General features: G+C 38.8%; 1 protein-coding gene across 4 annotated transcripts in view; it reads right to left on the bottom strand.

Moving 5' to 3' along the window:
* The window catches only part of ADGRL4 (adhesion G protein-coupled receptor L4), a 79187-nt gene extending 66066 nt beyond the window's left edge, over positions 1 to 13121 (bottom strand). For 3 of the 4 annotated variants that reach the window (XM_030495799.1, XM_030495797.1, XM_030495800.1), the window contains exons 1-2: positions 12479 to 13033; positions 10821 to 10970 (exon numbers count right to left, since the gene is read on the bottom strand). In XM_030495799.1, the coding sequence (XP_030351659.1) occupies positions 10821 to 10970; positions 12479 to 12500 (172 nt within the window). In that variant the 5' untranslated portion in view covers positions 12501 to 13033. The other variant, XM_030495801.1, reaches the window with a different exon arrangement.
* Positions 13122 to 14108: the final 987 nt, after the last annotated feature.

Raw genomic sequence — 14108 nt, 5'->3', positions numbered from 1 at the left:
TTTTAGCACATCTCTCCCCTCCAACAAGAAGCATTTGGTGGTATTAGCATACTACCTGTATATTCAAGAGGATGTACAAAAAGTTCACTTAACAGTTCTTTTCTTTGCAGCCCACAGCTGTGTAAATATTATCCCAGCCTCTCCTCTGACATCCATCTAAGCCTCAGACCTCCTGTGCAAAATGATACAAATGGAGCTCAGCACTTCTGCAGCCCACCACTGTGTCCTGACACACCTTGCACTGAATATCTAGCTTCTGCTGTGAGAGAAGTGATGCTGTAAAATGTACCCCTGAAGCGACAGCTTTACTAAGAACTTCCTAGATTTTAACCATGGAGCTGAGTATGATCAAAGCTTTGTGGAATCAATGTACCAAGATTTGCATGACAACCCTAAAAAAGAAGTCAAATCACAGCTTTGCATTATTTACAACTGCTATGCAGCATAGTTTCTATTTTGATTGGCCCAAATGAAGCACTGTGTTAAGTTTTAGAAACTTCTCATCTTTGCTTTCAAGCCAATACACTTCTGAAGGCTATTTGTCTTTCCCATTTTCTCTGTGGTAGTTAGGGAGATGAAATTCTTTCTGTATGAACCAGATATTCCTTACACAATGGCACAGAAATATTGATACTTTTATGTTGCACAGCGGGTCACATTTATGAATTTATGCATGCTTCATCACAACTTTAAATAATGAAACAGTGGATAGGCACAAAGGGCCCAAACCCATTTGTCTGAGTAGCTCCAGCTTCCACTAATCTCCTTTCTGAACTACTTACAGGCTGATTTTGAAAAGGTAGAGCTTCCTCAGGATCAATGCTACCTACCAAAATTATTTATTCAAGACAATGTAAGGCAAAGCCTCTGCTGCAATGCAATTTTCCACCTACTCCTTTCCCACCACCACAAAGAACTAAAGCAAGGCTCAGAGTTCCTACTTAGACCTGCAGAGCTTAGCCGAACTTCCCTTTCAGTTCATGCCAACATCCTGAAGAGTTTCTCTGGTGTTTTTTGCTGCCTCTGATGTTACAGAGATCAGTGATGAAGACCTCCATGTGCTGCAGAGATCATTGCTGCGATAACTCCCTGCCTCTCATGACACTGCTGACGCAAGCTGTGAGACAGGGCAGTGCTGCTTTCAGCCCATTTGAACTTTGGGGTTACCCAAAACCCATTACAACATGAAGAAGACAGTGAAGATCACTGGACTCTCTCCCAGCCAGGAATCAAATGTGAGAAGACAGGACAAGAGTCATGGGAACAGGCCTACAGCTCCTCTGCGCAGCTGGTGCGGGAGAGAGGCAGTGGTCTCCTGGGGTAGGATGAATTCACCTTTTCTCCTAGTTCTCCTTTGGTAAATTTCTGGGAACGAAAACCGCAATACCTCAGCCTAATTTCACATTCTTTAAAAATGAGATTCAGACACTTGCCACAAATAAATATTAAATATATAAACATGCAAGTCACCATGTATGCTTATATTCTGCCTCACTGTAACTTATGTAGATTGCCGCCTATGTGCATAGCTTTCATTACAAATAAAACATAAAAGCCAATGCATATCCTGAAGAGCTATTTTTCTTTATTGCAACACCATTACATGAAGCCTACTAACATAAACAAAGATTGGACTCGGCTGTTTTTGAACAAATAACCATTTATTGTCAAGGCTTTTCAGGAGCTTTCATTTTCCTTTTTGAAAAACATGATCCTGTGCCAACCTAACAAATGTGTGACATTAAGTAATAAGCAAAATAATGGGACACCCTGCCACACTAGTTTATAGACAACTTTAGACTGTCACAGTTGTAGAAGTCTAAGCTAAGACAGAAACCAAGTTAAATAAAGCAGACATATTAAATCAACAACCCACTAGCAGAGTCCCTTGGGGCATAGCTGCTGTTTCTAAAAGCTACAACTGGCCTTTCAAGCAGGAGGATGCACAGGAGTAACAATCCAAGGGCAGAGCAGCTCATGTGCTGCTCTCTCCTCCCTGCTGCTGCAACAGCATGAAGAACACAACCAGAGAGCCTCTTCCCTGTACCATCTCCTGGCACAGCAGCAGAGGGCACAGAATAGAGGAGTCTCAGCCCTAAATGAACATCCCCTGCTCCTCTGCCCTCATGCAGATCTGCCTCCTTGCTCCATCTGCTGCATGGCAGCAGGTGAAGCTCCAAGCCCTAGTGCTTGTTGAATGTTAATTCCACCAGAAGTCTCCATTTGAAGTTATCGTGAATTGTTTAAACTTAGCCCTAAGTAATCACATAACAACCTATCCATTAGACAATGAACAGAGATTATTCAACTTCCTTGTACCACAGCAAAACAGCAGCTTCCTTCCTGCTAGTGATTGTGGTTGTGATTAACTGTGCAGTTCAAGGTGAAAGAAGAATGCGGTTCCAGGCGTATATGGCTTCCTTTAACCTCAGCAAAATACAGTGGCAGATATTTCAATTAGTGTGTACCAAGGTCACAAAATCAATTTCTTATCGCCGAAAAACACACATACTGTAAATTTCATTTTCAAGCCATAATCTCTAAATTAAATCTGTGTACCTTAAAAATATACTGTGCAAAATTGCAGTTCTTCAGGCCCCCCCAACTCCTGCAGCCAAGAAGCATTTTCACAAACATCACCTGGCTTTGTGCTCTATATTTAGAGCACAGTGTTTGGTTAGATTCTAATCTTCTTGGAGAAGTCATTATCTCTTTCTTTGGCAAATAGAGGCCCAAAGTGTCAATTACCTTCTTAAACTTTTTCATACACAAAGGGCTGAGCGGGGTTTGATATTCTGTCTGCCAACAGCTCATTCGGCAATTTTTCACAGTCATACACAGAAAAATTGTTCACCTACATATCATCCTAGATAAATTACACATTTCAAATGAGGTTACAGACAACTTCACCACTCCTGGCCAGTTTATTCTGCAAGAGGAAAACAAGCAAACGAAAAAACAAACAAAAAAACAAACAAAAAAAAAAAAAAAGGAGAACACTTTGCTACTATTGAACTGCGTGAGTTACTGAACAAAGACTGAAGTAAAATGAATATGCCAGATTGGTAGGATATTATATGCAAATCAATGTAGCTGTGCAGAAATGACATCATCATCTCTTACGTGTGCAATTACTTATGATTTTTCCCTTGTTATGTGGGTAACACTAACTTCATAGCCCCAAAGGCAGCTGCAGAATCTGATGGCTGTAGAGGGCTCTACCATATGCAAACCTAGGTACAGAAGGTATCTCAAGGAAGTGGAATTTATGGAAGCAACTTCTTTCCAATAAATCCCAGTCTTTCCTTAACAAAAGCTAATTTAAACTATACAACCACAGAATGAGTAAAACTGATGATTTTGAGATTGCTTTAAATTTTTTCATTGAAAAGGTTGCTTTTTATTCACATACCTACTTATACATAGTTCCCTGCACACACATTTGTGTACATTTAATATACGTGTATGAGCCTACATGTTCTGGAAATATCTTTCATCCTTTTACTTCAAACCAGCAAGTAAGAAGAATGTATTGTTACTGCTGGACCTTTTTGGACTGCTTCAGATGCTAGAGATACAGGAAGTGAGTCATATCTCTGGTAAACACAAAGTAAGCAGACTCTGAAATAACAAGTTTAAAGCTCCTTAAATGAATTTTTCCACAGCCTCTAAACATGTAACATATTGATTGATTCTTAGTACCATAAAGCAGGATGAAAAGAGTATTTTCTCAAGAAAGGAAATTAGAATTATTTGGCAAGGGTTAAAACACATCTTGAATTAAACAAGTAAGAAACCATCCATGTGCAGCTGATCGGCTTGAAAGTTTGGGTACATTTTTGAGAGAGACAAATGACTCTTTTCTACCACGTCATCTACACACACTTTAAAACTCTTTTTAGATACACATAGGACTAATTTAAAAGAGAGACTGGATACTATTAAAGATGTAACAAGAGGAAGTTTGATTTCTTCCTGGCCCATTGAAAAAATGCATTACTGTATTTTAGTCATGCTCAAAGTATCGTTTCAAGAAAATGTAAACAAAAACCATGGAGAAAAAGAGATAGCCACTTTTTTCTTTTTTTTTTCCTTTTCTTTTTTCCCCTCTCAAATCTGTGAATGTAATGAGTCTATCATGGGCTTGGTCAAAGGCGTATTAAAGTCAGGGTAAATCTTGCAAATTGTTATAGTGGGATGTATCTCTGGCCCAGGCAAACTGTGTTTTCTGGCTATAGGAAGGAGAGATGACCTTCTTAAGATTTCTCTCTATCTCACTCAAGTAAGAAACTGGGAGGGATTTTTTCATATGAGAAAACTGGATTCGGAACTTTGAATGTTTAAAATGCTTTGTGTCAAAGTTCTATGGACTTAGCCATTTACAGAGGTAAGGCAATTGGCTTAAGACAACCTCCACTGTGCCTTATACAACAGGATTGTACTGTTACTTCAAACATCCTGCACTGCTTTCCATCTAACCAATGTTCTCATGCATCACTAGGTGCTGTTGTAACATACTCTCCCCTTTTGAATTACCAATCTACTCTTAAAAGCTTCAATTAAAACATACTTTCAATAGTAGCTAGTTACAGTAAGTAATTTCAGTTCTAAAAACTAAAGTCAGCTCTACAAAAAACTGTTTTGACTGTACAGCTATTTTCAGGAACATAAACATAGCTCTGTCCTTTGAAACTAGAAGGCAACCATGCAACTGCTGGTTAGTCCCCAGCAGTCTACATACATCATAGCCATTAAAACCTTACCTAATTCACAGAAAATTTTACTATCATCTTGCATGTGAAAAGGTCATACATAAAGCCATAGGTCCACAAATGACCAGGAACATGCTATGTTAACATTAAGACCCATGCTTTCCCAGGCAAGTGGGCTGTCATGAACCAGGATATCAAATCCTTCTGGATAATTTGTCTGGGCTTTTCAAATTTGTCCAGGCTTTTCAATTTCATGATTTGCCACAGGTTTAGTCCAGAATGTGAGTTCAAGATACCTCAGCTGGGTAACATCGCACAGCTCAGCTGCCAGTCTCTGCACTTCAAGAGAAGGTCAAAGACATTCAGCTACACTGAAGAGGATAGAGATTGATGAAGAGATGGAAGGGAAGAAAACTTTCTGTTCCTGGAGAGGAACCCTGAAGGCATGGGCTTAATTAAATATAATACTTACATATGCAAGAAACAGGATAGTGTCTCCTAACACTTCTTGGGATTGGCAAAAAGCCAGACACCTAAACTTGGAGTAGGAATTCTGAATTTGAGGATGACTTCTGCCCTTTCACGCAGCCCACATTTTGGATTTACCACGCTCTACCCTAAAAATGTGTAATAGATCCAGCAGAATTTGGAGGCAAAGCAGCAGAGACTGGGAGACACAGGATAAAGAGGGAAAAGGAAAAAGGGTAAGGAAGAGTGAGAGACAAGCCCAGAGGTTATGAGGAGTATGTAAAAAGGGCTGGGAATCAGTGGTCTGCTTTGGCCTCCTGCATAGCACATTGCAGGTTTTCCAACCTGTCACCCACTGTGTTGAGCCCTGTTATTTGTGTTTGGCTAAGGCATATCTTTCTGCTGCTGTGCTATGCTAGAGCAGCTGCAATTTGCCTTTTTATAGCTTGTGGTAACTGATAGCAGTGAAATGAATTTAGGAAGTGTGTGGATTGGTTCTTCCGTATCAGTTATTTCAGACTATTTGGTAAATACAGAAGTGACATCCAGTGATTTATGCCTGCTGGTAACAAAAAAAAAATTCTCGTCTGGTGAACCAGCATTTTGGTTAGATCACTTTCTATTGAAGGACACTTACGGATAGAATGAAATGATTATACACAGTGGTTTTACAGGGTCATGTTAATTTAAGAGGTAAAAATTCCTGCAAAACTATACACCAATTGGGTGTTGTAGAATGGCAATGGTGACACCAGTGAATCAAAACAAATTCAGTGACTGCAATGAAAGTTGATGATGAGACACAGTGACATCACCTTAGAGCAAAGAGCTGATGTCTCACAGGAAAGCTCCTTTTTACAGCTGGCAAAAGCCAGAGAGTTGGTCATATGACCCTCAGTAAAACAAGAAAATATGTTTGCATTCAGATATTGAGTAGACTTTCAATTTGATTCAGCTGAGTTTACACAAATTGCCCTCTGTTCTAACAGGGATTCTGTATTTTTATATAAAATAGCACTTTGCACTGATGATTTTTTTTGCCTCTGGAAAATGATAAATCCTTTTACACTGCAGTTCAGAAAGAGAGTCAGTGCCTTGCTTCAGTACAGTTTCGTTGATAGCCTACGTCCTTGCTCACTATTCCTGGAAGAGCTGTAACTATTTTGGAAGTAAGACTGATTAATTTTGTAGTATAATTTGCAAGTGACATTTACAAGGGAATATTGTGTGGGGATATCTGGGAGGGATATTTTGTTCAGACTTTTCCTGCTTGCCTGCCTACCCTCCTGGAACAAAAAGCACTGCTGCATTTTCCTTCCGTACTTTACAAAGTTAAAGTAAACACTGTGATCATACTGTTTACTTTAATTTCCTGCAGTGTGCCAGCAAAGCAGCAAATTGGCAGTCAGCAATCAAGAAGCAGCCAGTTTTGAAACAGCAGAGCTGCTTAGGAAAGCATCAATGGTGCCAAATAATTTCTCCCTCCGTTTTAAAAATAAAATATTGGCTTCTATGAAGTTTCACTTCCACCCCAATCTTCTCTAAAGGATTTGAAATTTTGTTTGTTTCCTTTAATTTTCTTTTGGAAGAAAACTGGGATTATGAGCAACACCTAATTTATATGGCCAACTCTTTTTATATAAAGAAATGGATTTACAAAAGTGGCAAATACATGCTATTTATCTGTACAAATTCCATGGCATTTTTGCACAAAAGGAAGTTAACTTGTGTATAAATCAGTCTTATCTGGATATTTTTTATTTTTATGCCAAGAGCTCTAGCTGTGCTACTTCAATTAGGTGTATGATAACATGAAACTAAAGCCTCATGCATTACATTCAGATTACACATCTGCCCAAGAATGGCATCCTAAGAGGCAAATAGTTTTGCCTCTTTTGGCCTCAAAATTTTCAGAGGTTGCTCTCTCTCATCTAATACTACATAAAGCAAGGAATATTAATACCAAAGAAGCAGTAAGAAGAATGGCATAGTATTTTGTACTTCAGAGGTGTAAAGCTTGACAAGGTGACTCATTTATGGCTTTCTGGAAGATACCGTACAGAAGGAATTTATTGCTATGTAAGTTATAACTCCAATATATAAAAGAGGCCAGATCCTACAATCAGTTATTCTCCTGACTATCTGCATTCCTGCACATACTCTTACTGAAGACAATGAGATTATGAAGAGGATTAGCTTATTGTTAGTCTGGCCAAAGTTTGCCTTTGGAAAAGTCCAAAATGACCTAATATAAAGTGGTTGAAATCTTGTGGGAAAGATTGTAAGAGGATAATTATTTTAAAAGCCATGACTTCGACACCAGGAAATTAAATTCATATCTATATGTCTTTATCTGTACACAGCAAATCCAATAATCTTGAGCTCTCTACAGTCATTTAGCCAGCTGGCAAAGGGAGCAAAGTAAAAACTAACAAACCCCATTCCTAAGGTATGCTGACATCAGTGATTCATGATTCATCAATAATGGTGCTAGGAAATAAATGTAACAGGGCATTATTGCCTTTTGCAGCACAGTAAACTCAAGGGAAAATATCTAAGTGTATCACATTGAAAAGACAGAGCTAGCAAAGAAATAACTTTTACAAGTATTTAAGAGGTGTTACAAGCAAGTGAAAGTAGAGAAACAAATGTACAGCTTTTAAAAACAGTGAGAATACCTATAAATAAAAAGGGACAGTTTTCCAGCTACAAGCTTAAGAGGACTAACATGAAAACTAGCATTTTTTTGTTCTTCAACATTTTTACAAGGAGAAAGAATTTAAATTGCTTGTTCCAGAATAAACCCTCGAAACAACTGTTCTGGTTTAATGGTCTACCAGGATAAGCACAATGAAGTTGGTTCTATGCGATGAAAAATTACTAATGTTGTTGACAGTAATTATGACTCTCACAACTTATCTAAATCACTAAAAGGGCAAATATGTAAACACGAACCATCATATATACTTTTTAGAAAATTACTGTATTAGCAAATAATTGACGATCTCCTTTGAAGGTGACCGGACTATCATTGTAAAAACCTAAGATTATTAACTGAAGAAAAGTGGGTAGCTATCCCTAGAACAGCAGATACACCTCCCGCTTTCACTACACAGAACAAGAAGATCTAATACATCATTAAACAACTGAGGCTTTGCTTTATATTTTTGTAGCTTTATACTATTTATGATTGAGTTTAGCCTATATTTCTAATCTTTTTTAGAACCTACCCAATTAAAATTCAGGTTACTTGTTTATGCTATTAAAGGACTACTGCACAATATTAATAATGCACCGTGTAACATGCTGCTCCAGAGAAACATTGCCTTTCTTTCAGGGGCAACAGCCACATAGTTCTGATACAAGCTTTGCTGCTTGGCTAGAGGGTAAGTGACTTTGGTGATTGTCGAAGCATTTTACCAGAGAAAATGTTGTTCTCCTGATATAAGGCTTGCTTCAAACCATTGTTGCTTAACTGCAAAGCACCACAAATACATCTATTAGCTGTTTCGCTGTTTGCCTGGAATGACATTGCAAATTTTATTTTAAAGATTGAGTTTCCAAACACTTAGTATAATTCTTAATAAACAATTAATTGATTGACAAGATTTGCAAATGTATGTTTCACTGTGCTGAGTTTTCTTTACATGCTCTATAAAGGTTTTTATGAAGTTTGAACGTAGATTTCCCTAAAAAAATACAGGCAAAAGAGAATGTAAGAAAAGACACTATATGAGGAAAAAGAATATGGAAGGTAAGATCAATCTATCCTCACGCAAATGGATTTAATAGTGCCATATTAGGTACATATGTAATGGATGGATTTAAGAATGTTAGTGATGTCAGTGAAGAACAGGTATCCTTACTGTAAATATAATTCATGATTCATAATCAGAACTTTTTAGAAAAGTACAGACAATGTAGAGTATAGCACATCATGGTAGATAAATAAATGCTGGTTTGATCCATTATAGGTAGCACTGCTAAAAATTGACTTGTTTTTCTTCTTTCTATGCATTATTCACAAGCGTAGGCCCTTGACTCTGCAAACATAATGTGCACTTAGCTTTCAAATCAACCAGCTTACTCATGGTAGTAAAACTGAATTAGTGCAAATACAATACTAGAGTAGTGAAGCCCATTTCTTCTTATTTCTCTCTGACCATCTTGATAGACAAATAATGATTGACCTATATTTAGGGCAAGGTCAGCATTAAATTCAAGAAATATGTTTAGTGACTACCTGACACGTGATGCAAAGAAGAGGCTCAGATAACAGTATTTGTTCAGGCTTAAGAAGACAAGGCAAGGGGGAGTCATTGCTTTCTACAGCTACCTAATGGGAGGTCATGGAGGTTTAGAGAGGAGATGAAGCTAAACTATTATTTGAAATGCACAGTGGTAAGTGTATATGAGAGGCAAAAGTTACAAGCTACAACAAGAAAAACCACAACTAGATACTGGAAAAAAGTTTTCAAAAATAGAGTAGTCATGACACTTAATCTACCTAGACTACCTAGTTTAGTGTCTACCATGGCAGACAGTAGAATGGGGGCCCAGAGAGGTGTGTAGTCTTTGTCCTTGGAGATACTCAAAATTCGGCTGGACAAGGCCCTGAGTAACCTTCTCTAAGTTGGACGTGCTCTGAGTGGGGAGCTGAACCAGATGACCTCCAGAGGTCTCTTCCAAACAAAATTATTCAATGATTTTTTATTTTTTTTTAATTCTTTACTCTTTATTATATTAGCCAGCTTTATTTCTCTCTAAGCATTCCCAGTTTATAAAAGGGTAGGCAGCTTTCCTAGGAAAAATGTCTTTGCTTTCAAAATTTTTTTAAGACAAGCACACTTCCAAGGACACCATGGCAAATGAGCTATAAAAATCCAAACTAAATGTGGGCTGCTTACCTGTGCTTATAACAAACTGAAGTGCCTCTGTTACTGCTAAAATTTCCAAGATGTGTGAAACAAAAAACCTGATCAAACACATGGTTAATATTCATAACTATTTCTCAGGACACTGAGCATTGAGAAGATTCATATGAATTCAGCCTGCTTGCAGCTGGGCACAGCTATCTAATAGCGGAAATAAGTACCAGAGCTACTCATAATGGAGGACAACTCAAAAACGAAGGCAGGGAAAGTGTCCTTTTCTTCAGGTGTAGTGGAAGAATTAACACTGGCCTCATATGCAGGCATGTCTCTGTGGCACAAACACCTCTGCAGTCCTCTAGAGTAGCCCAGGAGCTGTGTTTTTGATCATGACTAGCTGCTGGGAAGAGTGGTCTAGTGCTCTGTGTGTGTGTAGGAGATGAGAGGGCTGTAAAGTGGCAGTCATGCCAACTCTATGCTTCAGAGGTCCTGAGTCACAAGGGAAATTGCTGAAGCTGAATCAGAGAAAATACATCAGCATCTCTCGTAGGAAAGGAAAACACATTATACTCAACTGAGAAGCATGGTATGCTACATTAAAATACTAGACTGAGAGTAAGTTGTAGAATTTTTCAGAAAGTTTTTGGCTTTGAGAACATATTAGTGGAACATGTTGTGACATAATGTTTAATCCTTGAGCTAATGAGTTCTTGAGTAAGTTTTTCAAGCAAGCGCATAACAGAAATGCATATAGGTAAAATCTGTTTACCGTAACAGAATGTTATGCCATTTCCTGTATATCCTTGGGAGCAATAGCAGCCTGTTGTCCCACCCTGAACTTCACACCTGGCATCTTTGTGGCATGTCATGTTGCAGCTTGCAGAAGTGTAGCCATAGTCCAGCAGACTGGAAATCAGAACTGGAACAAAGGAAAATCAGACTCATTTCTTTATCTAAAAACTTATTTCTGAGCTCTAAAACCTCATCTGGGCAAACGGTATCCAGAAAATTGGTGTATTCCAGTAAACTTATCATCACAGACTCCATATCACAGGATGGGGCAAGGGCCACCAACGACAGGGACTTCTTTGGTAAAACTACCCAAGGGCTAGAAACAGCAGACACTGTAGATTAAGAGACTGTCTATGTGCTCAACCAGTATAAAATTGATAAACAACATTGAAGTTATTCAGTGATCTGGGGAAAACATTTGAAAACCTTTCAAAGCTCTCTAGTACTTTCCAGTAGAGCACAGACATTTATTTGTACTCTGAATTATGTATTGAGTGTAATCCAAGCTGCCCTACATATATCAAGTGAAAATATCAGAGTTCCCCTGATTGGAATTTTTATTTTTATAAGCATTTCCATACTTTTGTAGCAAACACATATGCATGGTCTGGGATATTAAAATGACATGTCATAGTATTTACAGCATTATGACATTAGGGTTTAAAAACTTACCTAGACTATTTAAAGTTAATCTCTTAAAATACCGTTTCCATGTTATGAAAGTTTTGTCTTCTTTTTTTCCATCCACAGGATGATTCCTACAGGGTATATCTACTTTCCCATTGTATAAATACATATGGTTTTCAACACAAAGAAAAAAGGAATCTCTCCCTTTAAGGAAACTATTGTAATTATACATGCTCTGTAATAGGTTAAAAACAAGGTAGTGAAGTCAGAAGGGAAAGTAAGCTTTTTAATTTGTACTTCATAAATTGTTAGTAGGACACAATGAAAGTTGCAGAACACAAAGACCCTTTTGGATGCAGTCTTGTTTTACCCTACCCAAATATTATTCTGGATATATGCTAGCCTAGTGTTACAATTACAGGTTTCATTGCTTCAGGAAATCTCACTGAGGCATTGTTTTCTTGGACGAATTAAAATGTCATGAAAAATTCAAAAGACTAAAAATTACACTTTTTTTTTTTTTTTTTACAATTATATATAACCCAAATTGATTTAGTTATCACCAAGTTTCATCTTTTCCCTCTATTTTTGAGAGAGGAGACCATTTTCCAGAGATTAAAACAGAAACCTGTGGGATTCTGTTGACATTTTACTATTCTTAACATGTGAAATCTAAGAATCTCCCAAGCAGACAGAGAGGCGAAAAAAAAATTAAAAAAAAAACAACCAAAAACCACACCACAAGCCCACAGAACCCCACAATGTTTCTGTTTTTTTACCGAACAAAACCCACAGTGAGATAAAGACTGGTATTTGTGGGATTTGGTTTTGGAATGATCCTAACCATGCAATTACCGAATCTGGTAGCAGCCCTGATCAAAGCTAAGGGGACTTTGAGTCCCATGTACCCAGCCGCTTTCCACAACCTCCAACACATCCTTCCTCCTTGCCAGACCCCACTCCCTTCCCACCTGCCACTTGCTCCCCAGGGAAGGAGATTTCACCTACCTAGGAATGGAAGCAGTTTCATTGGTGATGCTGTTGCTGTGCAGTGCCTGGTGCAGAGCCCCTGTGTCACAGAAAAAAACTCCCTGCCTTAAAGTGTATGAACATGTGCAAAATATGTACACATGCCTAGCAGGAAAGCAATGTGCTGTTGCGGGCGCAGCCCTGACACTGCCCTTTATCTCAAGCTTCACGTTTCCAAAAGCTCCTGCGACTTACAGGCAGGACAGGAAGGGTCAGGAGGGGCTTAGGACCGAGTCTTCTGGCAAGTAGGGAATAAATTGGGAAGGGAATAAATGAGAAAGTAAAAGAGAAACAGAAGCCTGGGTCTTGCAAAGGGTATCACGGAAGACTCAGGGCTGAGTGGGTTAGAGGAGCATGTGCCTGGGACAGTGCCTGAGGCAGAGGGAGGATGAAGCTGGAAGGGGTGAGCTGAAGCCTGCTGGCAGAAGGAGTAAAGGAGTAGCAGAAGAATGGTGGAGCAGACCAGGGAGGGTGAGGAAGAGGTGGAGGAGATTAGTAACTAGCTCAGGGTTTATGAGCTTGGAGTTAACGGTCTACAAGCTTCCTTCCACCTTTTCCTGGTGAGCTGAATATATGTGAGCCTCAAGATCCCTCTTTTTTTGTTGTTGTTGTTTTTTTTTGAGACAGTCTTGGCTGACTGCAATTGTTCTTCCTACTGCTTTTTTCAGTTTTGAGATAGGTCCTTACTGCAGCCAAGCAATGTTGCTTTAAGAGTAATGGCCTTAAGGAGGGCGGTACAGGAAATCTACTGAAGTCTGCTTTGTGAGGAAAACAAAGACGTATAGGCAGGGAGGAAAGTGGCAGGAAGGCAATTGTATGGCCAGGAATCTTAGGAGCTGATGAAGCCAAAGTTTCTAGGAGTTCGTGGGACTGAAACAGGGCATTGTGTAATAGGACATATTCAAGATAGCCAATTTGGTAAAGCATATGGCATGTTTTTGTGTTAAAGGTGAGAGCGGTTCTATCCTCATTATAGCATCCTAATAGATGAGACTTAAGCGTGTACATACATTATGCATGGAAATGGCAAAATTTTCTCTAATCTTGTTATGGTTGATGTGCATACCATCATTACGCAGCTTCCTGGAGATGATGACTCACATACTGAAGCACTGTAAAACTGGAGCATTGATGTATGCCTGTCTTTATAGATGAAAGCCAAGCGACATGCACAAAAGGCGTGCTGCTGAATGAGTGGAGGATCTCTCTAAGCTAAATAAAATGGATGTGAGGCTATGGAATGTCAGTGTGACAAAATACATCATGTCTGACAAGAAAGTTCTGAGGTTGGAACTTTGGTAGGGAACTGACAGGAAATCAGTTCCCTGCCTTCTTAAGAGCAAATTCTTGCTCTTAAGAATTATCTGTGGATGTGGCAACATTTTTTCTAAACTTGTTAGGAACTATTTGCTCACCACCATTTTCCAGCTTCCTGCTGGCTGGAGTTCAATGAGTTAAACTCTACTTGGGCCAGGGTGGTTCGAGGCATGTAGAAATAGCACGTAGGTGTCTGGTTGGCACAAAATACTTCTGTAGCACCTTGGCAAAGAGAGAGGAAGCTCCAGTAACCGGATGTTAATTTTTGTTGAACCACAGAATAATGAACAGA

Source organism: Strigops habroptila, chromosome 8 (assembly GCF_004027225.2).
Source record: "Strigops habroptila isolate Jane chromosome 8, bStrHab1.2.pri, whole genome shotgun sequence".
Classification (NCBI taxonomy): domain Eukaryota; kingdom Metazoa; phylum Chordata; class Aves; order Psittaciformes; family Psittacidae; genus Strigops; species Strigops habroptila.
Note: the sequence above shows the minus strand (reverse complement) of the source record. Positions and strands in the feature narration are given on the sequence as shown.